This window comes from Giraffa tippelskirchi, chromosome 7 (assembly GCF_054371585.1).
Source record: "Giraffa tippelskirchi isolate mGirTip1 chromosome 7, T2T-mGirTip1v1.2.pri, whole genome shotgun sequence".
In the NCBI taxonomy this organism is placed as follows: domain Eukaryota; kingdom Metazoa; phylum Chordata; class Mammalia; order Artiodactyla; family Giraffidae; genus Giraffa; species Giraffa tippelskirchi.
Genome location: NC_137281.1, coordinates 3,385,121 through 3,411,395, shown reverse-complemented (window position 1 = coordinate 3,411,395; position 26,275 = coordinate 3,385,121). Strand labels below are relative to the sequence as shown.

At 63.9% G+C, this 26,275-nt stretch overlaps 2 protein-coding genes across 10 annotated transcripts; both read right to left on the bottom strand.

Moving 5' to 3' along the window:
* Window positions 1-253: 253 nt before the first annotated feature.
* EPN1 (epsin 1) lies at window positions 254-11,540 on the bottom strand. Of its 8 annotated transcripts, none has more exons than XM_081505630.1 (11): window positions 11,286-11,540; window positions 8,452-8,775; window positions 5,261-5,510; window positions 4,552-4,682; window positions 3,785-3,859; window positions 3,274-3,357; window positions 2,301-2,604; window positions 2,011-2,115; window positions 1,823-1,909; window positions 925-1,182; window positions 254-839 (listed from the first exon to the last, which is right to left on the bottom strand). In XM_081505630.1, exons 3-11 carry the CDS (start codon window positions 5,505-5,507, stop codon window positions 631-633), a joined length of 1,500 nt encoding a protein of 499 aa, XP_081361756.1. In that variant the 5' UTR covers window positions 5,508-5,510; window positions 8,452-8,775; window positions 11,286-11,540; the 3' UTR covers window positions 254-630. The 8 variants fall into 8 exon arrangements, with proteins under 8 accessions (XP_081361756.1, XP_081361757.1, XP_081361752.1 ...); XM_081505631.1 differs by having other exon boundaries at window positions 4,558-4,682; XM_081505626.1 differs by having other exon boundaries at window positions 8,456-8,775.
* A 535-nt stretch (window positions 11,541-12,075) lies between these two features.
* On the bottom strand, window positions 12,076-25,332 carry U2AF2 (U2 small nuclear RNA auxiliary factor 2). 2 transcript variants are annotated; one of them, XM_081505608.1, is made up of 12 exons: window positions 25,192-25,332; window positions 21,530-21,665; window positions 20,983-21,027; window positions 20,656-20,759; window positions 20,395-20,546; window positions 19,163-19,279; window positions 18,889-19,027; window positions 15,811-15,890; window positions 15,562-15,684; window positions 15,303-15,401; window positions 14,940-15,188; window positions 12,076-12,817 (listed from the first exon to the last, which is right to left on the bottom strand). In XM_081505608.1, the coding sequence occupies exons 1-12, from the start codon at window positions 25,238-25,240 to the stop codon at window positions 12,683-12,685; spliced, it is 1,428 nt and encodes a 475-aa protein (XP_081361734.1). In that variant the 5' UTR covers window positions 25,241-25,332; the 3' UTR covers window positions 12,076-12,682. The 2 variants fall into 2 exon arrangements, with proteins under 2 accessions (XP_081361734.1, XP_081361735.1); XM_081505609.1 differs by having other exon boundaries at window positions 15,315-15,401.
* Window positions 25,333-26,275: the final 943 nt, after the last annotated feature.

Genomic DNA, 26,275 nt, shown 5'->3' with positions numbered 1-26,275 from the left:
TACGAACAACCCACAAGCCCAGCCCAGCTCTCAACACCGTCCACGCCCCGTCTCTGGCCTGGTCAGCTCTCCAGAAGGCCAGGGGGCCGCAGCCCCATCACTGACGGAGCCCCCTCCCACCCCCGACACAGAACCCCCCATGGCACCCGGAAGTCAGGGAAACCTAGGCTCCCCCTGCCCCCAAGAGGCAGACAGACTGCGAGCCCCCGGGGGAAGAGGCCACAGGGCCCATGAGTGCGACTGGGGGGCTCCGTGCCTGTGAGAATTGCCATTTATTCCCGAAGTTGCCAAAAATCATCACCGAGGATTCACCGAGGGGTGCGTGAGGGGAGGAGGCTCAAACACTGATTGAGGGCCAGTCAGGAGCCGGGGGCGGGGAGCGGGCGGGGCCCCCAGCTTCCCCTCCCCCTTCTAATGCCGTGGGAAGGGTCCTCCTCCGGCCAGCACCCTCCCCAGCGTGTCCAGTTTCTCTCAGGGAGGCGGGCGGGGGACACAGGAAGAGGCTGTAGTGTGAGTGGGCCCCAGGAGGGGGAAGGGCGCTGGGGTGGGCGCAGGGTCCCCCGATTCACATGCACTCACAACACTGGTCTCCCAGGGAGCAGGAATGGGGGAGGCCCCTCCCGCCCTGGATTATAGGAGGAAGGGGTTAGTGTTGGGGGCCGGGGGTCCTGGGGGCATCATGGGGGGCAGGCCAGGGCCCCCGCCGAGGGGAGAGATGTACGTGGGCGGCGCTCCCGCGACCGGGGGCACGGGGCTGATCCGGAGCTGGTTCAGGGTGAGCGTCGCGGGGGGCGCAGGCTGGAAGGGGTTGGTGATGGAGGGGCCAGTGGCCGGGGCTCCTGCAGGGAGGAGGGCGCAGCAGAGTCAGGGGTCTGCCTGCGACCCCGCACCCCTGCACCCCACCCACCCTCCAGCCACACTCACCGCTCGGCAGGAAAGGGTTGGAGGCCTTGGCCCCAGGCGCCGCGGGGCCCGGCCGGCTCACCAGCGAGTCCAGGTCCACCAGAGCGGCGTTGGGGCCCAGGAAAGACTCGGGCGTCTTGCGCGTGGGTGGCGTGGGGGTTGGGGTGGCCGCGGGTGGGGGGCTCCCCACAGCCTCAGCCAGAGAGCCCCCGACCCCGCTCATGTCGAAGGCGCCAGGGCTGCGGGCAGGCACCTCTCCGGCGAGCAGCTCCAGCTCCCCTGAAGGGGCCGCAGAGGGGCTCAGGGGGAGGCCCCGAAACGCAGGGCCCGGGAGAAGGGCCCCAAGCCACCCACGGCTGACTGTGGTCCAGGGGCCAGGCCTCCACCTCAGAGGCGCAGAGGGGACAGGCCCAGCAGAGGGGACAGCTCCTAGGAGGCTGACACAAACGTGGGGACCGCCAGGGCGGGGGCAAGTGGACTGAGTACCGTCCGCGGGGCCTGGTTTTGTTTTTTTAAAGATATCAGAACCCCAGCTATGTTGGGAAAAAGGCGTAAGAAAAGCTGCAGAGAGGCTGGACAACGAGACCCCAGCCTGCTGCCTCCACAAAGTGAGTGTCACTTGAACATGGACAGACCACAGAGATCTCCCAGGAGCAGGACACACAGGCCAGGCTGGCGGGCAGGTGAGGAGGGGGATGAGGCCTGCCGAGGGGCCCTGGGGACACGGGCGCCCTGCCAGGGCCACAGGCCCAGCAGCGCCCAGGGAGCTGCAGAGGGGACGCCCCCACCACCTCTGCAGCTTTTCCCTCCAAATCTGCCTTCACTTCAAAAGACAGGTGCTCGTCTCTGGACATGGGTGGGTGAGCAAGCACCAGCCTGCCCAACGTGGGCAGGTGTGGGGGTCGGGGCAGGGGCTCACCTGTGCTGCTCCCTGAAGCCGGCAGGGCCGTGCGCAGGCGGTCAAAGTCAGAGAACTCGTCAGCCTCCGTGTCAAAACCCCCAACCACTGTGTGGGAGTCAAGACTGCACTCAACTTCCCCGGGACCCAGGAGACCAGACCCCTCACACACCCAGGGGTCTGCCCCACCCCGAGCCCCCCTCCAGTACCTGCAGTGCCATTGGTGCTGGGCTTGGCAGGGGATCCCCCCCAGGGGTCTGAGAAGGCTGGGGCCCAGGGATCAGAGGCTGGGGGTCCGCTAACTGGGGCCCCACCTGGGGCAGGAAGGAGGCGTGTGAGGTGCTGGCACTCCCCTCTGCCCCAAGCCAGGTGTCCCCAAGGCCACGGGCCCAGCCCCTCCCACCTAGCCCCCATTCCCCGATCCCACGAGGCCACCTCCAGCCCCACAGTTACCAGCCTCCCACCCCAGGGCTGCACACCGGGAGCAGGGGGGTCTCACCATCGGAGCCCCCCCAAGGGTCAGGTGCTGGTCCTTCTCCAGCCGCAGGGGCCTGGGTACCCCCCCAAGGGTCAGTTGGAGGCGCTGCAGGGGCAGCAGGCCTCCAGGGATCCCCAGAGGCCGGTGTAGGGGCTGGACCCCCCCAAGGATCAGCAGCTTGAGGGACAGGAGGTCCCCCCCAAGGGTCCGAGGCGGGGGCAGCCGTGGGGAGGGCGGCAGCCATGGACACAGGGGCCCCCCAGGGATCAGTGGCAGGAGCAGCAGCCGGGGCCGTGAAGACGTCAGCAAGGTCCATGAGGGACGACTGCGGGAGAAAAGAGACCGAGGGGTGAGGGGACCCCGGATCCCGAGAGGGCACACCAGGGAGAAGGTAGAAAAAAGCACCCAGAACGAGGAGAGGACTCCAGACCCCGAGAGGGGACCCTGAGGGATAGAGAGGGGATCCGGGGGTAGAAAGAAGTGCCCAGAACAGGAAGAGGAGTGGCGATGACCCCAGACCAGACCCAAAGAGAAAGGACATCCCCAGAGCAGGAGGAGAGGTGGGGAGGGAGACTGCCCACCAGGAGGCTGAGCTGCCGCAGGATCCTCTGACAGGCTCTGCTCTGCCCACCGCCTCCCTGCCCCCACACGGCCGCCAGCCCTCCTTCCCCCCTGGCCCCGCCATCCACTCTCCTCACAGCCGTCAGCAGGCCCTGCACAGACACACCATTCCCCACCAGCCCAGCCAGCCAACCAGCCCTAAAGGACTGAGCACCAAGGCCAAAGCCGCCCCGAGCCCCCTAGCCCCGCCCCAGCTCATGGGCTCAGGGGAGCACAGCAGCGCACACACCAATCCTAGGCTGTCCCTGGGGAGAGCCAGGTCCCCCTGGATACAGAGGGGCCCCCCAGCCATCCCCCCCACCCTCCCAGGAGCAGGGGGCTGTGTGCCCACTGAGGTCGCCCTTGGCCAAGGCGGGCCTGGGGCCACACTCACCTCCTCCTGGCCCGCGGTCTCCCTCTTGCTCTCTTCTATGGCCATCTGCAGCCGCAAGTCGTCCCCACGGCGGATCCGCTCCTCCTGATCCAACCAGAGTGGCAGGTGGGGAGAAGTCAGACTCTGGGTGACTGAACTCTCACTGCGCCCCCACCCCCAAATGCATAGCCCCAGAACCCCCACACCAAGACAAGGCGACTGAAAATTAAAATGGGATGTGGACAAAGGTGCGATATGAAAGGACACGGGGGTGGGGCGGGGTTGGCGTGAGAGTGCTGTGTGGGGACAGCCGGTGGCAGGGGCGCCTGACGCGGGGGTCTTCTCCCATGGGGTGGGGGTGCTAGCGTTGGTGAGCAGGGCGCCTTAGCACCAAGCAGCTACACAAGAGGTGGGGGGGGATGGTCTGAGCCAGCCTGACACGGGGTCCCACAGAAGATGCACTGGGAGTCTGTGGGGGCGGGGACCTAGGGAGGGTCTTAAGGAAGCCTGGGGGTCGGGAAGCTGCTCTGACCTTATCGTGCTCCTCGCGGCTCAAACTAAGGGCCAGCTGGAGCTGGGCGTCATCCTCGGGACCGCAGGACGGGGGCTGGGGGAGAGAGAGCGTGAGGGGGCAGGGGCCGAGGAACGGGAGTGGCGCCAGACAAAGCAGGGCTGGGGAAGGAGTGTGAGAGGGGGTGGGGCCGGGGAGGGAGAGTGTGAGGGGCGGGGCCGGGGAAGGGAGGGTGTGAGGGGCGGGGCCGAGGGGAGAGGGAGAGAGTGAGGGGGCGGGGCCGGGAAGGGAGCGTGTGAGGGGCGGGGGGGAGGGGAGAGTGAGGGGCGGGCCCGGGGACGAGTGTATGAAGGGCGGGGCCGGGAAGGGAGGGAGGGAGTGAGGGGGCGGGGCGGGGAAGGGAGGGTGTGAGGGGCGGGGCCGGGAGGGAGGGAGGGAGCGTGTGAGGGACGGGGGGGGTAAGGGGGCGGGGCCGGGGAGAGAGTGAGGGGCGGGGCCGGGGAGGGAGTGTATGAGGGGCGGGGCCGGGAAGTGGTGGGCGGGGATGGGGCGAGGTGGAGAGAGAGCGGAACTCGCCAACACACAAGGAGACAGAGCCGGGCTGGCCTGGAGCAGGAGACACACAGACAGGGCCTCGACCCGGTGAAGAGCAGCAGAGACAAGCTGGGGTGGGGCCGCTCCTCCAGAAAGGAGGGGGGTGGAAAGGGAGAGCTGGAGGGGCGGAGGCGAGGCGTGGAGATGGAAACAGAACGGACACGGACCCGCGGCCCTGGGACCCCACGGCGCACCGGTACCTGGTCGGCCTCCTCTTTGCTCATGGCCAGCGCCAGCTGCAACTGCAGCTCCTCCTCCCCGCTGCTCTGCGGCCAGGCCTGCTCCGCCTCAGGCGGGGGCCCGGAGCCCACGGCTGCGGAAGAAGCTGAGGGAGCACAGCCGCTGAGGCCCCGAGAAGATGGTACCCCACAGAAGGCAGAATCTGAGACGCCCCCACACCCCCAGTGGGATGCAGGCTCTGTGGCCGAGGAGGGGTGAGGCGGCCCCACCTAAAGGACTGGGGCGCCGAGGGACAGCCCTAAGGGCCTGAAGCAGAAGTCAGCTGGTGAGGGGCAGGGCCCTGCGGACATCTGAGCCGGTGGCAGAAGCTCCCGCTCTCAGTTGGGGGATGAATGGCCTCCTTCCCCGTCTCCAGGGCTGGAGAGCTCCTGACAGCTCCCACTGGGGAGCCGGACATCTTGGTCTCCAGGGCTGGGGCAGGGGCTGGATGCTGGGAGGGGAGAGCCTGCACACCTGGCCCCCACCCCGCTCTCAACACCAGGGGTGAGTGAGCAAAGGATGGAGAGAAAACGGGGGCGAAGACCAGAGGGAGCAGCCAGCTTTCCCCTGCAGCCCCTGCCCCCAGCATCGCACCTCTCTACCCTGACCACGGGCTGCAGAGATGCCCCTGCCCATCCGCTGGTGTCCCGCTGTGATCCCAGCCCGCGGGTGACCCCTGCTCACCCGTGGCGGTCTGCGCCAGCTTCTCCTTGGTCTTGAGCGCATGGGCACGCTCCTCCCGCAGCCGGTCCTCGTCGCGCAGCAGAGCCACCAGCTGCCTGGCCTTCTCACGCACGTTCACACCCTGGTCCTTGCCATCGCGGTCCACGTATTGGAAGTCCTTCAGCGTCTGCACAGCGTACATGTTCTCCTTGCATTGCTGTGACACGCGCTCCGAGCCCGTCTTGATGAGGTATTCCATCAGCGTCATGGCCTGCGGGGGCATTGCCTCGTCACCCAGGGCCCAGCGGCACCAGTGCCCCCGGCTGGACCTGGAGAACAGCCCCCCGGACAGCAGAAGCCGAGCCCCAAGTACAGAGTGTGCCAGCTTGCTCACAGGAGCATCCAAGCAGGCATACCCAGAGCCCGGACTTGGGCGACAAAGATGCTCTGAACAAGGTGGGTGATGACTGAACAACACTGAGCCCCTGGATAACAAGGATGAACTGCGGGGCGCACGACCTCCATGTGTCTCAAGGCACAGTGCGGGGAGAGAGGCAGGCCTGGCCTGCAGCCCACACAGGTGTCCCTGAGCAGCACAGACCTGCTGTTTCAAAAAAACGAAGACAAAGGCCACACGGCCAGACCCGGAAGGTCACACCCAGCGTCTAGCAAGTGTCGTCTGAGGCGGGGACTCCACACCCGCCTGGCACAGCCAGAGGACCGCGGCCTCGGAGGGAGAGAGAGGGGGGAACAGCCTCTGGGGTCTTCTCATTTTATGACCTGGAGACAGACTTCCTTCCCAACGGGTTAGATGGGAACACCCCGCAGCGCACACCCCGGGCAGGGGCTTTGGGAGCGAGGCGAGGGCTCGGCCCGGCCAGGCTCTGCGGGAGGCCCAGGCCGCCGTCCTCGGGCAGAGGGCACACGCAGTCTGCAGGTGACACCCGGGGCCTCCCAGACTCGCTGCACCGCCCTGGGCCGCCACGTCAGCAGGGGGGCCATCTCGGGGCCACACCAAGAGCCATGCTGGAATTCACCCGGGTCACGTCTCCACTGCCTTCCTGGGAGCCCAGCCGAGGTCTGGCACGGCTCCCGGAGGTGTGTCGATACTGTTACCAGGTTGCTGGAGATTAGTCTTTAACTGACACAAAGGTGTTTACACCTTGCCCCACATGCGGACCACAGGCTCCTGACCCCTGGGCCAGCTGCGCCCTGGGGTTCAGCAGCTTCGTGGGGTCACACCCACACCTGACAGCAGTCCCCGAGAGAAGGGGGACGCCAACAGCCATGCTCCATGGGCCCTGCACACCACACCGACCACCTCAGCCCAGTCCAGAAGCAGCCCTGGCACCAGACTCAGAAAACTCTCATTTTCAGTGTTCTGAGGACTTTGGAATTGCAGTCTAAAAGTCTGTGCCCATGGGAATGATCTAAACCCCCCAGGGGAACGCACACACGTGAGTGCTGTGCGGCCGCCCTCCCCACACAGGAAGCAGGCACCAGTGACCGCGGCCCACAGGAGCCCCCGTCACCAGCACCTCAGGCGCCGTGTCCCCGGGGAGACGACCTACACGTCCCCACCCCAGGCACACACAGAGGGGCCGGCGGGCTGCCCCAGGGGTCCCGGCCATCAGCACGAGCAAACGGGGCTCAGCAAGTTGCCCTGCGGAGGCCAGGGGCCTGTCCTGAGCGCGCAGCCCCACCCCAGGCCACACGCAACAGCGCTTCACTCACTCACACCAGGCGCGGCCGCAGCCCCAGCTGGCAGGATCCGCTGCAAGCCTGCGCACCTCCGCAGGGCGGAAGGGCGGCTCTGAGCCCCCGCGCCTCCGCCTCCTCACCCACAGCACAGTGACCGGGGCCCCGTCCCTTCCCACGAAGTGACTCAGGCGATCGGTGACCCGAGTGGGGCGTGGCAGGGAGCCAGCACCGCGGGGCCCTGCAGCCTCCCCGGGACGGGCGGCCGGGCCAGCGCGGGCTCCCTGCCACAAGACCAGCGCCTCCCTATCCTGCCCACCCCACAGAGAGCAGACCCTTGACCGCCCAAGTTCACAGATGGGACTCCCCGGCGCTCCTGGGCCCAGGAGTCCACTCTCCAGAGGCAGGCCCCAGCCCGGCCGCTCCTGGACCCACCTTGGGACGCCAGGCCCCAGGTCCCCAGAGCAGCAGTGAAACAGGAGAGGGCCCTGTGCAACCAAGTTCCCTTCCCCCAAAGCCTGGGCTCTGTCCATCTGTCTGTGCACTGGATGGGGGCGTGGTGCGCAGCACGGGGTCAAGGCACGAGCACGGGCCCAGAAATCCCAGTTCTGGAAAACGGCAAGCACACCCGGACAGTCATCCCCGCCTTGTGTGTAAGAGCAGAGCGGTGCAAGCCACTCAAAACTCCACCGTCAGGTAGCCGGTTATGTCCACTGTGATCAGCCCGAACTTAAACACTTGGGAAGGTGCTTTGTTTTTAAGCAACAAACCTTTGTTCTCTTAATGAGGAATGATCCATAACACCCACACTTGTTTTCCTTTTTAAAAGCAGGGAATGACTTACAGTAAAACTCACTCTTTCTCACGCAGCTCTGAGTTCTGGAAATCGGACATGGCCGCATGAGCACCACCACAGCAAAGATACAGAGTGGTCCCGCGGCCCCCACAGCCCCTGGGGCTACTAGCCCCCGCCTGGAGCCCCATGCACAGAGGACCCCGGGGACGACAGGAGGCCCGGAGGGCGCTGGGCTTGGGGCACGTGAAAGTGGACTCGGAGCATCCACGTAGGCCTTGAGAGTGGACCAGCCTAGAGAATGTGCCACTTCTTCAAAGTTCACAAGGCTTGGGGCTTCCCTGATGGCACAGGGGATAAGAATCCAGCTGCCAACACAGGAGACATGGTTCCCTCCCTGGTCCAGGAAGACCCCACACACCGCCGAGCAACTAAGCCCGGGCGCCACAAGCACTGCGTCTAAACGTCCCTAGGCCCGCGCTCTGCGACCAAACCGCCCGCCACGGCAGTCGGGTCCCCACACAGCCTTAAACAGCGGTTTCAATTCTACAAGGAGAAAAAAAATCACAAAGCGAAAAATTCCTACAATTGTTACGTCTGTTGCCTTCACCGAAAAGACACAGAACTCCAGCTCCTCCCGGAAACCGGGAGGGTAGGCCTGACTCCGGGTGCCCCCTGGTCAGCCGCCCCCCCTTGCCCAGCGGGCCCCCCACACACACACTGACCTTGTAGACGTGCCGCCAGTTCTTGCCGTGGTCGTTGAGCCGCTTCCAGATCATGCTCATGATCTCGGAGAAGGCGACCACATTGTAGGTGAGGTCGGCGATCTCGGACATGAGCGAGCTGGACGGGCCCCAGGGGTCGTTGCTTGTGGCCTCCCGCACCTTGATCTCGGCCTCCGAGTAGTTGTGGACAATGTTCTTCACCTGGCGCCGCAGCGAGGAGGTCGACATGGCGGCGGGGGGTGGGGGCGGGCCCCGGGCCAAGCAGAGATGGGCAACGGGAGGAGGGAGGCGGCCTGGCAGCGATGGGTGGGTCACCGCATCTGGGGGGTGGAGAGAGGACCTTCAGAACCAGGAGTGGGGCCTGCGGCCGCCTGGCGCAGGACACAATTCCCGCCACAGCCGGCGAGGCTCTGACCTGGCCAACCTCTGCCTGAGTCACCCCGCCATCTCTCAGTTCCTCAATTGTGCCCACCACCTTCCTGCTCGGGTGGCAGAGCGTGTGGGGGGCCAAGGGCCCTTGGGGACACACCCCAGCCAACACTTCCTAGCCCGCACCTCCAGAGCCTCAGTTTTCTCCTCTGTAAGATGGGGCCTCGATCTAGAGTCTAGACACCCGAAGGGAAGCCAGGGATTGGGACGTGTGCTGTCCCCGTGGGTGGGTCCTGAGATGGCCACCCAGCTCTTCCTCCGCTGGGCTCCGCAGGAACCTCCGGCCCGACCCACCCCCACACCAGGGCTTCTCCTCGTGATTTCCTACGGGTGTCTGACTCGGGCTGAGGCCGCCCCCGGAGCCCGTGGGGACAGCAACCACATAGCTCTGGACGGACTAGGCTTTTCCTGGCAGAAGAGCTAGCCCGGAAGAGCCACTCAGTAAACGGAGCAGGAAGGAAGGGAAGAGGGGTGGGGCAGGAGAGACCTCCAGAGCAGGTGGGGGCAGCAATTAGGGCACACAGGAAGGAGGCCGAGGAAGGGAGGCGAGATGGCCAGGAGGGGTCAGCCGGGGAGGGGGACGCGGCGTCCCAAGAAAGCGGAGATAAGGAAGAGTGCAGCCCCCTAGCTGGGCCCCGGCCGCATGCCAGGCCCTCGGGGAGCACGGGACACGCATGATCTCATTTAACACGGACGCCGGGTTCTAACAGGAGGAGATGGGTCACAGAGCTAAAGTGCCCAGCCAAGGTCACACACTAGGCAGGTGGCGCAGACTCCGTCCCAGGCCACCTCAGGCTCCAAAACAGGTCCTTTTAACTTAACCTGTGCTGAGAGAAAGGCGACGGAGAAGAAACAGAAGAGGGGAACGGGGATCCATGAAGCCCTCTGCAGCCCTCGCCCCACGCCACGCCTGCATCTCTGCTCCTCTGCACGGGCCGTGCGTGACTCGCGGATGCCTCATGGGGAGGAAGCCAGGCCTGGGCCTCCCCCCAGGGCAGCCGGGTCCCAGAGCAGGCTCTGACCATCGCCCACAGCGTCTCCTATGGAGACCTCCTACCACCTGAGTCCCTGCCCGGAACGCAGGGGAGCCAGGCACTAGGAGACGGCTGAGAACAGCTGGAGAGAGATGGCCAGGGCTAAAGACAGGCCCAGCCAGACACACGAAGACACAGCGCTCCTGTAACACACAGAGCAGGAAACTTTAAGAGGAAGGGAAGGAGAGAGGAGAGAAAGAGGCACAGAGAAACCTGGGCAAAGACACAGGGACAGATAAAAAAAAAAAACGAGACAGGAGTGAGGCAGGGAGACAGAGAGAGAAGACAGAGGCCCTGAAACAAACAGAGGCTAACCTGGGACTGAGAAATCAGGCAAGGAAAAGAAGAAAGAACAGCGAAACTTGGGTCCAAATTCTGGCCTCCCTGGGATTCAGTTTGCTCAACTCTGAAATAAAGGAAAGGATTTCCAGCTGCCAGGTTTGTCGATTAAATACAATGGGAACATAAAGTACTCGACTCCGCAACCCACAGTAGGAGGTCAATAACACTGGCTGATTTTCATTATCAGAGAAAAGACATTTTCAAAAGATGTGCTATCTTAACACAGTGCGTTTATACTAAAGTGCATTAGAAAAAATACTCAAGGCAGTAAAGCTAAGACTTCATGGGTACGGCTAAGGAGATTGGGTTTTCCACAATTGGCTGACCCAAACAAAATTACTAGATTAAATAAAAGACATGATATGGCAAAATCGTCCAAGAGTTACTCAGATATCAAACAATATCAAACCTTAACCGTGTGGGACAGAAAATCTACAAGTACTAATGGGAACCAGAGCTCCCAGCAGCTAAGGACAGGCTAGGGGCGAGGGGCAGCATCACCTCCGTTATTAGGTAGAGCTGTCCTACTATTTTAAAGACTAGGGAACTGTCTGGTCAGCTTATAAACATTACAGGCTGGCACAAAGTGGGCCTCTGACTGCAGAGTCGGGCTCTTCACGCCTTACTCATGAACCTGGGAGGAAGGCCAGATCCCAGACCAAGCGACAGACCCGCCGAAAGGGACTCGGGGCTGGAGGAGACGAGCACCAGGACAAACACGACGCGGAAGGACGGCGGGGAGAGAGGCACAGACCGGAGACACAGGCATTAGTCCTGACCCTCCGACGCCGAGACGTGACAGAAAAGCACAAGACCGGGACAGACACACGGGGACGAGCGCTCTGTGGAAATGCCGAGACACACACGGACACGAGCACCGGCGAGGCCCAGGCGGGGCCCGCGGGAGGCAGACGCGGGAGAGACGGAGAGCCGCGGGCGGTCCAGGCCGGGCGGGCGCAGACACACGAAGGCCGCGGAGCTGCCCGAGCGCGCCCGCCCGCCTCCCCCTCCCCGCCCGCTCTCACCTCGGGCCGCTCACGCCGAGCTCCGGGGGCTCATGGCAGGCAGCCCCCTGCCCCCGCTCGGCCTCGGTGTCACCGGGCGCGCGCCGGGACGCGAGCGGCGGACGCGGAGCCGCGCTCGGGCGCACGCGCGGACGCACGGAGGGCCGCACGTCGACGGCCCCGCCGCCCCGCCGCCCGGGAGGGGCGCGGAGAGCCGGGCGGGGGAAGGGAGCCGCCGAGCAGACGGGAAGCAACCGAAGGCGACGGACCGGAAGCGGAAGTGACCCCGCGCCCACCTAGCCGAGCTGCCTGCGGCGAGTCTGCGCAATCGCTACTCCCTAGCCCCGCCCACCAACGTTGCGTCATTTCCGGCGCGCGGGCGCCGCCGCCGGGAGCCGACAGAGGGGCGGGGCGCAGGGAGAGCCTGGTTAATGCGTTCGTCCCACGGCTGAGAACGCTTCGTCGTCTCCAGACTACGCCCGCGCCATCACAGGCGGTGCTTTGGGCGACCTGAGCTCTTGGGCCCACCAGGCTAACCGGCCGCCCACCCTCCGCCCTCCTCGCTGTCCGCTGGGCCCGTTCACTGACCCCTGCTCCCCGGGGCCACGCCCCGGCCCGTCCCGTCCCAGCGCGGCAGGCCACGCAGGCGAGCGTCACCTCGGCTGGGCCAAAGGCACGGGCACCTACACCGGGGCGACGCGGGGGACGACTGGGCCTCCCAGAGCTGGACCTCAGCCTGGGACCCAGAGAACCCCAGAGGCCTGGAGAGCGGAGGGTTCACACACAGGGGACACAGAGCAGCTCCATAAAGTAAAATACAACAAAATGTTTAATGAGCAAATTCGTCTTAGCAAATATGAAACTGCCACAGAGAGGAGGAGAGGGACAAGGGCCACGGGGTGGGGGGCAGGTCCGGGAGACTAGAGAGAATCAACTACATAAGAAACCAGGAGGACACCGGGACGAGGACCAGAGGCCAGGAGGACGGGAGCTGTGGTCCTGAGAGGAAAGGGGCAGGGTACCGGGCCGGACAACAAAATTCAAAAGAGTTTGGCCGTAAAATATAAACACGCTATGTTTCTACGGTGGGGAAGGGTAAGAGAAAGGGGGTATCCGGGAGAAGACTGCTTCAGCGAGGGGCTGTGGGGGCCCGACCCTGCCCTGCTGTCACCCCCTCCCCGCCCTTCCCTCTGTGTCTGTGGGTGCGTGTGTCTGTGTGGGTCTGCGTGCGCACTTCCCCAGGCCCCGCCCCGCCCCCACCCTACCCCACCCCCACCCTTAATCGCTGCCATTCCAGTTGCTGCCGGCTGTCATTCGGCTGTCACTCCTCTGCCCATCGTCTTCAAAGGGGGAAAATGGGCGGAGCAGGAAGGGGAGAAGCCCCCAGCCAGCTCTGCCCCTGCCCTCCCCCGCCGCCTCTACCAGAAGTCCCGGCGGTGGTAAGAGTCGGGGTCACAGTATTTTGTGACGACCACTCTGTTGGCGAACTTGCGACCCGTCAGGCCCTGCATGGCTTTCTGGCAGTCAAACACAGAGGTGAACTCCACGAAGATCTGTAGAACAAGACATGGGTTGTGAAGACCCAGGCCTCTTAGCTCCCTCTCAGCAACCAGCAGCACCCACCCAAACCCAGAACTCCGCGGGAGGAAGAGGGCTGGAGAGCGGCCTCACTGCAGGTGCGGGGACATTCACGCAACATCCTCCAGCGCCCCAGGAGCAAAGAAAGAACACACAGGCGTGGAGAACCCAAAGGGCAGGGCACCGGGCAGGCTCAAGGAGAGCAGTCTACCTGCACCAGGCACCCCTGGGTGCTCCCCAGTCCCCAAGGGCCATGGTGTCTCCCCTAGACAAGGGATGAAATAAGGAAGCCTCAGCAATTAGTATTCACACCCAGGCAGGCCGATTCCAAAGAAAACAGTTGAACCTTGATCTACTCAAGATTATCATCTTGCTTGAACCAGCAGCTGACAGAGTGGAGGGAGGGGCGGACATAACCAGGAGAATTCTAGAAAATATGCCCTAATGCTTCGACAAGCAAAAACGGCTTGCCAAAAAAAGTAAAGTCTGAAACCAAACTGCAGGGCTCTTATTTTGATCAATCCAACTGTCTCAAAAAAGATGTCTTTGAGACAGTAAGGGAACTCTAAACATGCTTGGGTAGACACATACAAATGGTAATTTTGCTCATGTACAAACGGTATCGTGGGTTTTTTAAAATAAAAATGTTTTAGTCCTCTGTTTATAGTAGTTCTTAGCCAAGGTGGATGCGCCCCCAGGGGGCACTGGGCAGCATCCCGACGTGCTCTTCACTGTCATGCCGGCGTACGGGACATGACCGGCTCCTAGCGTGTGGAGGCAGGATGGGGCCCAAGCACAGACCCCAAAGCACAGGTTCCAGGCCCGAGACAGCAGCGGCTCAGACGGAGAACAAGTGCTCAAGTGACCTGAGATACACTTTGTTTCAGCAAAGAAACACAAAGGAGGAGATGGGAAGCTGAAGGCAGAAAGGAAGGCTGAGGGGACCCTGGCATCCTGACGCTGGCCGATGGGGCACTCTGACACGACTTAAGTATTATTCCATACGGTCACTATCACCCTGACGGTTTCTCTACTCCTACGTATGTTTGAAAAGTATGATAATAAAGTTTAGACACAAATCTCACTGGCAGATCCCAGAGACCAGGCGAGGTCTTTCCATCCATTTCCCCGCAAACACACCCTCAGCCCCCACCTCACGGAGGCCCTCCTGGGCGGGCCACCCCTCTGCCCCCGGGGCCAGTCCATCCAGCGACTCCAGACCCCACACTTGGAAAGCAACTCTGTCCAGCCCCCTGCTCCCTCAGCACCTCACTGGGACCCCAGGCCCTGGCACCGCCCCTTCCCCTCTGGCCTGCTCATCTCCCTGCTTCTCAGCTTCCATTCTGCCCCGTCACCCCAAGTCTGAGCACACGACGACCCCTGCCCCTAACACAGGCGGGGCAGACACAGGGTCCAGGCACTCATGTGCCTTCTCCCCATCCTCCTGCCAGACAACGGCCAACAGTTCATCTGCAGAGCCTCAAAGACCATCCTGCCGTCACCCCGACCCCGGGAAGTCCCAGCTCCGCAGGGCTGCACACCCATGCCTACCTCTCCTCGAAGACCGCACCGAGGTCTCCCGCGCTCGCTCCAGCTAACCCAGCGCCCGCCCGGGACCCTCTGAGGGCCTCACCACCTTCCTACCTAGACCTAGAGGCCCTGCCCCACCCCCCAGCTCCCCTCAGGTCTACCGGTGTCCCGCGGACACGCGAGGGGAACGGCTGGGGGGTCACAAGGCATGCATGCTCCCCGGGGTGTGGCAAGGTACTGACACTTGGAACGGTGCCAGGGCCAGCACGCCTCGGTGGGCTAAGAATCAGAGACTGGAAACCAGGAAGCAAACCAGGAGCCAAGAGCTGGGAGCTGCCAGACAAGTGCAGCAGAGGAGCCAGCCCCAGGGATGGGGGCTGCATTGGGGCACGGCTTTCCACACTGTGCCCCCCGAGAAGAGCAAACCACGTGCACAGGGGCACACAGGAGCCGGTTTTGTGGCAAAGTTGCTTTGCTGCAGAGACAAGTGCTCAGCCACAGCATTGCACCGCTGCCTCACACACTGCCGGGGTCAGAGCAGCGCACGTGTGGCGCGCACGCACGTACCTTCCCGCAGCCGGGCACCTCCACGCCGTCCACGGGCCTCGGGATCTCGATGGACTTGACGAGCCCGTACTTGCCACACTCGTCACGCACGTCCTCCACGATCTCCTCGTACTCCTCGTCGTCCAGCAGCTCCTCGGGCAGCACCATGTTCATCAGGCACAGCACCTCCGTCGGGTGCCCGCCCATCTGTACTTGCGAGCTCATCAGGCCAGGCACTTGCAAGGTCACGGGGGTCTGGTTGATGGTGCTCTGTGGGGGGCAGAGACAGGGGTCACAGGGTGCCCGCTCCTGGCGCGGGGGGACCCGCCAGCACCCCAGCCCCTCCCCGCCCCCAGTGCCCCGAGCCAATGGAAGATGACGTGCCAGGGGGCTCACCAGCGTGGCATTCTTGGCCCCCACACTCGCCCTCTGGACCAGCAGCTTCTTATCTCCCAGCTGCATCCCGTTCAGCCCTGCAATGGCCTGGGGGGGGGCGGGGCAGGCGGGGCAGGGAGAGGTGGTTGGGGTCAGAGCCAGGCCACGGAGGGGACAGGGAGCGGTGAAGAGGGAGAGCGGAGAGCCCCGTGCCCCGCCCTGAGGGGAGACCGCAGCGGGACCCGGGGCGTGCTGGGGCCGGGCTCACCTGGTCCGTGACGTTGATGTCCACGTACTCACAGAAGGCATAGCCCTTGGAGAGCCCAGTGGCGCTGTCCTTGACCAGGTTGAAGGCCTTGAGCGGCCCGAACGACGTCAGCAGCTCTTTCACCTGCGCGGGCCGGGGCGCCATCAGATTTCGGGGTGGGCGGGGGGAGGGGGAGTGGGGGAAGGGCTGGGGCACTGTCAGGTTTCCCGGTGGGCGAGGAGGGGGAGTGGGGGGTGGGCCGGGACCTACCTGGTCATCGTTCAGGTAGTTGGGCAAGCCCCCAATGAACAGCTTGTGTGCAGAGTCCGGGACCACGGTGGACACGACTCCTGGTGGGGGGAGTGGACAGGTTGCGATTCCCGTCACGGTCATCACGGGGACCTGGGGGATGTTCCCAGGGAGGGCCCCACCTGGCTGCCAGCCCCCTCCTCAGAGCGCCCGACACCAGCGGGCCTAGCCGCGCACTGGGCTGGGTCAGCAACAAAGCTCGCCCCAAGCTGCGGGAGCTCTCAGCCCCCAGGGAAGGTCGGAGGCCACAGCCTCCCCTTCCCCTCTGGCCCCAGCTTAGAGCCCACGCCCCCCACCCCGTAACCCAGGGCTCCCCAGGGCCCCGCTTCCCAGGGCCTGGCCCCGTGTGACCTCGGGCCCAGCATTCCGTGTCCGTGAGGCTGGGCTGTGCCACCCGCTCAGCACCCTGTGCTGCGTCAGGTGGGGGCCCCTCAGCGGAGCAGCCCTCAGGACCACCAGGCACCCACTGGCCATGCCCTCTGCTGAGCGCCTCCCCCCCCTGCCCCCCGCAAGAGCCCGCCCAGCTCCGCAGTGCTGTCCTCCACCTCCCAGGGGCCCACACCCTGGCTGGGCGGCTCCTGACTGCGTTCAGGGCCCACTACGGCCAGCCGCCCGGCCCAGCCCGCCTGTGCGACCCAGCGCCCGGTGGCCTGGAGGACCACGGAGAGGCAGGGTTCCGCCCGGAGTGAGGCTCCTCATGGAGAGGCATATAACAACGACAGACCACAGGACTCCGGGGGCCCAGCACGGGGGAGCACAGGCTGCATCCCAGCCATCGCCACCCCTCCGTGGTCGCTGGGTTCTGAGGCCGCAAGGAGGGCCCGCCTGAGGTCGCACAATGCAAACTGAGGCCCCGGGCTGGTGCGGGCGCCCGAAGCCCATGCCCTGACCGCTCTCCCACGCTGGCACCAGCTCTGGCCTTCCCCTCTGCTCTGAAGCCTCCCCAGGCCCCACAGCGTCACCTCCTCCTCCGCAGGAGCCCTCGCTGCCCCGGCACCCGACCTGGCCCACAGGACCCTCCCGGGAGAGGACGGAGCCCGCGGGCAGGAGCCTCCCAAGGCAGTCAGCTTCACCCGGAGCCGAGGGGTGAGCCTGGCCCCGACCACTGCAGACCCCTCCGGACCACACAGGTGCACAGCCTCGGGCCAGTCCCCTTCCATCTAGGCTACCTGAACTGTTTCTTCTCCAACCAAAAGTGTCTGTTGAATTTTATCAAATGTGTCTCCCTGGGGCTTCCCAGGTGGCTCAGTGGTCAAGAATCTGCTTGCAATGCGGGAGACCCAGGTTTGATCCCTGGGTCAGGAATATCCTCTGCAGAAGCAAATAGCAACCCACTCCAGTATCCATGCTTGGAGAATCCCATGGACAGAGGAGCCTGATGGGCTACAGTCCACGGGGTTGCAAAGAGTTAGACATGACTGAGCGACTAACCCTTTCACTTTCTCCCCTTCAATCATACAGTTGACTTTTTCATTCGAGTAGAAAGAAAAATCAAAATACTATGTTTAGGATTTGCCTGGTGGTCCAGTAGTTAAGAATCCACCCAGCAATTCAGGAAACAAGGGTTTGATCCCTGGCCTAGGAAGATCCCACTTGCCTCGGGACAACTAAGCCCACACAACACAACTACTGAAGCCCGAGCACCCTAGAGCCCCACAAGAAGCCGCTGCAACACGAAGCCTGTGCAACAAGAAGCATTACAACTGGAGGATCCTCAAGTAGCAACAAAGACCCACACAGCGAAAAACAAATTTCAAATAAAATACTCATCACTACAGAGAAACTTAAGGCAGAGAATGCTTCACCCACAGGCAGAATCTGGCTTCCTGCCCCCTCCACAGCCCAGGAAGGCACGCTCCCCGGTCACTGTGGCTGGACCCCCAGCTCTCCGTGGAGGCTGGAGGCAAATCCCAGGAGAAGAGACCAGCCACAGTTGACAGAGGCAGGATCCCACAAGAGCAGGGCGACAGGCGGGCCTGCACACAGCGGTGAGGTTCTCTACAGTCCCAGGTCACCCTCTGAGCGGGTCACCACGCCCTCCCCACCTTCCCTCCCTCCTTGGCTAGAGGGGATCCCGGCTCCTGTGGGTGGAGGGCGGCCCTGCAGCGCAGACGCAGCTCTAACCCTGTACTACAGGACAGTCACGCCGCCGCCGCACCCACAGGGCACCCCCGGACGGCACCTGGCACGGCAGGCTCGGGCCAGCCTGCGTCAACAGGGCGGTTAGGTTGCATGCGGTTCACCAGTAGGCACAGAAGCACGTCCCATGGCCTGACCGCCCCAGAGACGCATGCAGAGAAAACACGGCATGTCAGCAGCACGTCAGGGCGTCCCGCAAGCTCACCGGACAGCTGGCCTCACCCACTCTTAGCGGGGAACAGAGTAGCCAGGTGCCCCCCCCGGGGCCACCCTCGCTGGGCCCCACACCCCTGGCTTCACAAAGGAAGGAACGGACTGTTTCCAAAAGGTGCCCTTCAGGGTGAGCCTCAGCCAGCACAACCGTGTTCTCGACCATCCGGGTGTGGTGACGCACATAGGCCCACCCCTCGGCACAGCCTGCAGATCCAGTGCAGCCACATGCCGCTCCTGCCCGGTCTGAGAGCTTTCCAGAAGGGCATTTTACACCGTGAGTGTGACACGGCCCCCAACACCAGCCATCTGTGCACATTCGGACCCAAGGGACAGAGGCGCTTCACCAGAGACAATGTGGCTGCAAAGCACAACGACTCTCCAGCCCATCAGAGAGCAGTGTCTGTCCACCTACCCAGATGGTGCTGACCACAGCAGAGAGGGCTCCAAAGCAAGGGGTCAGTGGAAGCCCCGAGACAGGAAAGGGGGGACAGCCACGCATCAGGCCCGCGGAGGAGCTCAGTGGACACATGGGCATCCACTTGGGCTCTGGCACACTCGCCCTGACCTGGGGGCCCAGAGCATCCCACTTCTCCCAAGACCCTCGGTCTGCCCTAGCCCCCAACAGGTTGAGAGGCCCTAGGCTGGTCCTGCGCACCCTTCAGCCCACCCCACCCCCAGGCCACTCACCAGGCACGTAGACAGAGGGGTTCTCCGACATGCCTGGCAGGGGCTGGTAGTCATGAGGCCTGCGGATCTTCAGCGACTGGCCCTGGAAGATGATGCCGTCGAAGGCCATGGCCTGGGTGGTCTCGTCCACCGAGCGGAACTGAAGGAAAGGACAGGACAGGAGGCGGTGAGGGGCAGGGTGGGTGGCCGGTCAGAGCCCACCCGAGGGTGCCAAGACCACAGCCAGGTGGCGAGCAGACTGCAGAAGGGCTCAGTGGGAACAAGGACTGCTCACCTCTAAGAAGGCAAAGTTCTTGTCCTGGTTAATCTGCACAGCCAAGACGGGGTTGCCGGGGGCCTGCGTCAGCCCCCCCAGGCGCATCTGAGCGTTGAAGAAATCCATCATGGCCTCCTGCAGAGGAGAGAGGAGACAGGGGGGGACGGGGAGGGGAGGTGGAGAGAGGAGGGGAAGGGTGAGAGAGGGAGACACAGAGGGGTGGGGGGAGGGGAGGGACAGTGGAGTCCGGGTGGGGGCAGAGATCAGTAGTGGGGACAAACGCAGGAGAAAGATGAAAGAAAACGGGAGGAGGGGTAGCACAGGAAACAGCCAGGGGCCAGAGGTGTGGGGACAGCCACAGGGCCCCAACCGGGGAAGAAGGGAGGTCGTCAGAAAGAAGCGGGAAACAAGAGGGAGAGGCGAGAAAACAGAGACGGAAAGTGTAGAAGAAACATCCAGTGGCGAGAGCAGGAGAGAAATGGCATGAAGTGGAGCACCAGCAGGCAGAACACACGGAGGGTCAGAGAGAGGGGGCGGGGAGGGGGCGCGGGGCGGGGAGGGGGGAGAGAAGAGTGATGTGGAGGGATCTGGTCCTGGAGTCGGGGGCTGGTTTATCAAATGCAGCAAAGTGCAGGTTGAGAAAGTCAGAATGGACCTTACTTGCCTTCGCCGATGGTAGCAAACTTTTTGTTGCTACGAGGGATCTCAGCCCCACAATATTTCACTTTAAAGAGAAATGGAAACAACTCTTTGATCTTGGGATTCTCGGGGGCGCCACGGGAAGGGGTAGGGAGAGGGGAGGGGACAGGAGCGGTGGGGAAGGGGGGAGGTCAGGGCGATCAAAATCAGAGCAGCGACCATGGAGGGGTGGGGGAGAGGACGGGGAGGCGGCAGAGAACAAGAGGCGTGTCAGAGAGACTGGGGGCGTGCGTCTGCGTGTGTGTGCGTGTGCGTGTCTCCCTCTCTCTCTCCACACGGACTCAGACCGCGGACTCGTGGGTACGTTATGTGTGCTCGATCCCTGGGCGGCTGGAGGAGGCTGGGGAGGGGAGACGGGAGAGGGAAGAGGAGGGAGGAGAGGGCCACCCAGCCCGGCCCCGGGCTGGCTCAACTCCGTCGTCCGGCGGGGAGGGGGCCGGGGGGCCTTGCAGGCGCAGAGTCTGACCGTGCAGGCTGGGGGAGGGAACGGAGGGAGGGAGGAACAGCGGGCACAGGAAGGGGGGGGCAGCGGGGGCGGGGGAGGGCAGTACCTCAGTGATGCCAAAGGGGATGTTGCCCACGTAGAGGCGCCGGGCCTGTCTGGTCATCTGGCTCCCGACCACGGGCACCGGCGTCGGGGTCACAGCCAGACCGTCAGGGGTCATGGTGGGGAGGAGGGCGGTGGCTGGAATCTGACCCGCAGCTTCAAGAGGGACAGAAGGGGTCAGAGGACGTGGGGGCGCCGCCGCTGCGGAGCCGGGTCTGCTGAGGGCCTCGCAGCCCCCCACCCCAGCCAAGGACTCAGAGCCCACCTTGCATGGCCTTGTATTGCATGGGGGTGATGTGCTCGAAGCCCGGCGGCGGCACGTCCCAGTATTTGCGGACCTTCTTCTTCTTCTCGTGGCGGGGGGAGCGACTGGGGGAGGCGGGAGGGGAGAGCCGGGCGGGGCGACCTCAGTCTGATCAAAGGCAGGCCTGCGGGCCCCCCAGGCTCCCCTCGCCCCGCCTCGGCTCTCCAGGAGGGAGAGGACGTGGTCAGGGCCGGCCGTTCGGGGCAGGGGGACTCTTCCCGGGCGGGAGGAGGACAGGGCGGGTGCGCGGGGGAGGGCGTGGGGGGAAGGGGCAGAAGAGAAGCTCACATCAATCCACCGTGCTCCTCTTTAGCGCCTCTGGTCAAAGGTTTGCTGGGGGTGGGAGGGAAAGGTGTGGGGAGGGGTGACTGGGGACCCTCGTCTCCCCCGCACGCCGCACCCCCCCGAGGGCACTGAGCCCCAGGGCTGGGGCGGGGCATCTCCCCCAAGCACCCCCAAACACGAGGAAGGGAAGAAGGGCCGGACAGACCACCTTCCAGCTAGAGAAGATGAGGTGGGAGGAGGCGGGGCGCTAACCCCTCCCCCCGCCCTTCCACTCGGGGCAGAGAACAGGGGGCAGCCTGGGAAGGGAAGAGGCGTCAGAAGAGAGAGCTGTCCCCCAAAGAGGAGACGCCCTGCCCCGCGGAGGCAGAGCGCAGCCCGGGATTGGGAAGCCGACAGAGAACCCAGACCAGAAGGGGGAAACGGGGCCCTGACTCGACTCGCCCCCGGAAGCCACCGCAAAGAGAAGAAAGCGGCCAGACACGACGGCAGAACCCCGAGCCCCGCGCGAAGAGGGGCCCGCGGCCCGGACTTAGCCCCGCCGCCCTGGTACCTGCGGCGCCGCCTGTCTCGGGAGGCGCTGCGCTGGTCCCGGTTGCGGCGGTCGCGGCTCCGGCTGCGGCGCTTGCGGTCCCGGCTCCGGGAGCGGCTGTGGCTGCGCTTGCGGTGCCGGTTCTCCTTGTCGCGCTCTGCGGGAACAGGGCCGTGAGCTGGGCGGGGGCAGCCCGGCCCGCCCGCCCCCGAGGCCGCGCCCCAGCCCGGGAGGCCACCCCCACGGGGAAGGGCTCGCAGAGGGCGGGGCGGCAGGCTTCCTGTCCACGTGGAGCCCGAGGGCCCTGGGGGCCGGGCGGGAGCAGTTACCTGAGGGGACAGGGCCTGGCAGGGCCCAGGGGCGTAAGGTACCTGAGTCTGCTCAGGAGGAGCTGGGGGGCCAGAGAAGACAGAGGAGGCTGGCTCCTGGTCCCCCTCCAGGGCTGAGGGGCCTGACCCAGGGTCGTCCCTGAGAGGGGCAGGGCTAGACGCTGGGGAATCAAGAGACCCAGTGATGTTTTCCTGAAGGGACCCAGCGACCCCTCAGGTGAGTCCTCAACCAGCCGGCCCCACGCCCCACCTCAAGCCCGGGCGGGGCCGGGCAGCCCCGGGAGGCGGGGCACCCACCCGTCCCCGCCCACCAAGCAGAACGCCCTGCTGGGAGGCCCCGCCCACCGCCCCCAGCGTCAAAGACGCAGGAGCTGGGTGGGCGCTTCGTCCAGAGCGCCCCACGGCCGCTACAGCCCAGCCGGGGCCTTCAACCTCCCCTCCTTCGCCCAGCAGCCCGCCACCCTCTGAGGCGCGCGGCTCCTGCCCCACGCGGTCTGCAGTTCAGTTCCTCGGTTCAAAAACACCACTGGTTCCTCCACTATGCTCGACCAGCCCTCAGACTCCAGTTCATTTTACCAGGAGGCGGGGCCAATAAGGAGAGGCTGTCAGAGCCTCGCGTACAGCTTCAACTCTCATGCTCTTCCGATGCAACTACCCGCAAACTTTTATAAATGAGTTTCAACACTAAAACAAGCTACATAAGCACCCGGAAAAGGAAAAAATCTCGCTGCAAACATTCAGATGCTGTCTAAAACCAGACTTCGCTGCTTTTACTCCCCGGGTTACTGTGGGAAAACACTTGGGGGGTGGGGGGATCTCGCTCACGAGATGAGACAACTAAGGCTCAGGGGTGGTCACGTGCTTGCCCTGGCCAAAAAGCCTGGATACAGGTGAAGCCTGAATGTGAACCCTGAAAGGTCAAGGGCAGCTAGGCAGGGGCAATACCTCTAAACACGAAACAGGCAGACCCAATAAGGCCTGGCTGGAACCACTAGTGATGCTGGAATTACCTCCTCAAAGATGAAAACAATAAACATGAAAAATATATCCAAGACTGGCACCAGAAGAAAACAGGAGGGACGGGCAAGCAGTGTGAGGAGCGTCCTGGCCCTGGGAAGGAGATGGACAACAACGGTTCTGGGCCTCTGGCTCCCCACTGCTAAGATGGGCAGAGACCCTTCCCTGCAGCTGAGGCTCAGAAACAGACCGGCAGGCAGAGAGAGGTGGTCACACAGAAAGCAGTGGGGCCCACCGGGTGTCCTGGACACAGACACGGAACCCAGGTCTCAGGGGCTGAGGCTTGGACGAGGCAGGACCACGGAGACAGACTCAGAGGCAGAGCAGCACGTGGGCAAACCTGCCCCATAAGGCAAGGGTAACCCCCGCCCCCACCCCCAGAAAAAAAAAAACCACAGAATGATCCAGCACAGATCACAACAAGAAGGGAGCTCCGGCTGCTCTAAATGCCACGGCCACATCGTCGTGGGAACAACTTGCCAACCCCAGGGACGTGCCCAGGCTGAGGGCCTGGCCTCCCATGGCAGAGGGGACACCCAGGGAGAGACCAGAGCGCGGGTGTCAGTGCCCCAGGGCAGCTTCAGCAGCTCCCACTGGCTGTCCAGCCCGGCAAGACGCGGCTCTGCAGCCCCGCAGACTCACGGGCCATCTCAGCTATCCTACACAAAACCGTGCAACAGCAACCAAACCTCTTAACTTGTTTTCTCCTCTTATTTAAATGAGGCTCGCGGGCACCCTCAGGTACGGCTTGGGGACATCTTCTGGAAACGCGCCTCCACACTTCCTCCCTGAGCGAGCCCTTTCACTAGGAACGATTTCACCGTTGAAATGGTATCACTTACTGGGCCCTTAAAGGAGGCCAAGCCACATGCCACACACTGTCGGCATGTTGCCTCGCTGAATCTCAGCTCTGCCCCTGATCAGCTGAAATCTGGGAAAGCTTTTATACTTGAGCCTGTTTCCTCCTTTGCGAAGGGCAGGAAATCACTTCAGCTTCACGGAGCTGTTACAAGAATCCACTTAGGAAAACTGCAGAAAAGCTTAGCAATGTGCGTGACACATGGTGGGTGCTGTAAGCTTAACTATTGTTACTATCGTTTGTTAATTCCAACACTCTAGCGATCAAAAAAGAAAAACGCAGTCCCCTACACGAGGGAAAAATATGCCCACAGATACTCAGTAACTAACTAGGTGCTAGAATCCGCGTCTGCTCCCCTCCAAAGCCCGTGCTGTTAAGCAGTGCATCATGTACATGACAGACACCCTGTGGGTACGCTTCCCCAGGCACAGTCTACTGATCTAGCCACCCCCTCCCCAACTCCAGGCTGGGCCGAAAGGGGAATCCTAGCGCCCCTCACTCGGCGCTCCAGACACAAGTAGAGTAAGCCTCAAGCCCGCCACCTTCCCTCGATCTAAGTTTAAGTTTCTTCACTCTCAAACCGGATTAAGGAGGCAAGGAAACCTGCTAACTGCCCAACACCTCTCCCAGCGCTAACGTTCTTGGAGTCCCCAAACTAATCACGGACCCGTGCTTGGACTCGGCGTCTCCCCAGGGGGACGCGCCTCCCACCCTCCGAAGTGAAGCGAGCCCCCTCCTCGCTCAGTGCCCAAGTGTCGTGTCCGCTCCACGCTGAGATTTAGGAGGCTGGTGCGATCATGTAGGCCGTGGGGAGCGACGCTGCGACCGCCGGGGGGGCCAGGGCCCCGAGAAGGGGTGCAGGGGTGCGGGAGGGGCACGGAGCACGGACAATGCGGCCTCTTCCACCGGCGCCGACCCTGGCGCCCGACCCCAGCGGCCCGCGGGGCCCCGGGGGCCGGTGCGTAGGACAAGGAGCAAAGGCGCCGGGGCGACAAGGGCTCCCCGCGCGGCACTGCCAGCGCCCACGTGAAAGGGGACCCACAACCGCCATTTTGGAACAAAAGGGGCGTGGAGAACCAGGCCGAGGACCCAGCCGGAAGCGGAAGTGCCAGGGCGTCGGGCGAAAAGGAGGTGTTGCGGGACTCATCTATACAATCTCCTTTCCAAATTAAAAAACGCATAAATCCGTGAGGTGACACTAGGTGAGCCCGGGGCGCCGACGCCGACGCCCCCTCCAACGCGGACCACTCCGGGCGCTGAACGAAGCGCGGTGCGCATGCGTCCGGGCCCGCGCCCACCGCCCCCTCCCCGCCGCGCGCGGCACGCCGGGCGGTCACGTGAGCGAGGCGCGCGCTACGGGACGGGAGGGGGGGTGCGCCGCACGGCCCTGAGGGGGAAGCGACGGGGAAAATGGCGGGGGACACAGAGGGAAGCCAAAAGCCGCCCCGCCCGCTGCCCCTCTCCCCCGGTGCTCTCACCTTGCTTATTCTCGTTGAGCTGCCGCTCGAACTCGTCGAAGTCCGACATGCTGAGGCGGCCGCGTAGGGCGCTGTGCAGCTTTCGCCTCGCCTTGCCGCGCGCCCGCTCCGGCCGCTTCGGCTACTTCCGCCGCTAGCTTCGGCTACTTCCGGCCGCCGCCGGCGCTCCGCCGCCTCCTACCTAATCAAGGTCTGACTGCCCGCCCCGCCCCGCCCCGGCTCCGCCCCTCCCCGCCTTCGCGCCCGCGAGGTGCCCCTCCCCCCAGGGTCTGGCTCCGAAACGCGTCGGCTATTTCCGGACCGTAGAGGAAAGCGTCCGGAGCGGTGACTACGGCTGCTTCCGAAAACACCCGAAGTGAGGGTTTCTCGAACTCTCCCAAGTTTTCGTAACTTTTCGGATATTAGCTCTTCCTCGTTCGGATGTTTTCGGAGGTCCTCGCGTTCCTCTGCACCCAGCCCCCTCTAAGACTACAGCTTCTTCCGAAAATTCAAACCGTTCCTTTGCTTGCGCTGATTCTCCCCGCTCTTCTCCGCCGGCCCAGTCCAAGCGAATCGGCTACTTCCGACAGTCCTAACCGTCCCGGATTCGGTCCTTTCCGAAGGTTTCCGGCGCTCGCCTTCGGACCCAGCCAGAGATCAAGCTGTTTCCAAACTTCGGCTCCTTCCGGAGATTCCAGTGGCACCCTCCTCCCCTCCCGGAGAACTTCGGCTCCTTCCGCCACCACTTCGGGAAGGCCCCCACTCACGGGTGACAGCTTCGGCTTTTTCCGTCAGCGCTTCGGCTCCTTCCGGCTCCGGGAACCGAAAAGGGAGGGAGGACGGAGGCGAGGTGGGTCAGGGGAGAGGAAACGGAGAAGAGCAGCGTCCCAGCTCTCGGCACCTGACTCTCCGGGTGGGGAAGGGGAGGAAAAGAAGGGCCGGTCCTGCGGAGGGCCTAAGAAGGCTGCGCGAGACAAAAGCAGCCAGCGGAGTAAAGGGTGCGCGCGGCCGCTGCGGAGGTTGCCAGCGCGGCTTTGTGCGCCTGCGCAGGGTGGAAGAGGCCGCGGCGGTGGGGGGGGGGGTGCGAGATGGGCTTCTGCGTCTG

Bases quoted from the DNA above. Each gene is read 5' to 3' on its own strand.
- EPN1 (XM_081505625.1), bottom strand. From the start codon at position 8,683: ATGTCGACCTCCTCGCTGCGGCGCCAGGTGAAGAACATTGTCCACAAC. The intron at 3,358-3,784 runs GTCAGAGCAGCT...TGGTTGGATCAG, and splicing joins GCCGCGAGGAGCACGATAAG to GAGGAGCGGATCCGCCGTGG. The intron at 840-924 runs GTGAGTGTGGCT...TCCTCCCTGCAG, and splicing joins CAACCCTTTCCTGCCGAGCG to GAGCCCCGGCCACTGGCCCC.
- U2AF2 (XM_081505608.1), bottom strand. From the start codon at position 25,240: ATGTCGGACTTCGACGAGTTCGAGCGGCAGCTCAACGAGAATAAGCAA. The intron at 19,280-20,394 runs GTACTGCCCTCC...TCTCCTCTGCAG, and splicing joins TCCCCTTTGGCATCACTGAG to GAGGCCATGATGGATTTCTT. The intron at 12,818-14,939 runs GTACGTGCGTGC...CTTGTTCTACAG, and splicing joins AGGTGCCCGGCTGCGGGAAG to ATCTTCGTGGAGTTCACCTC.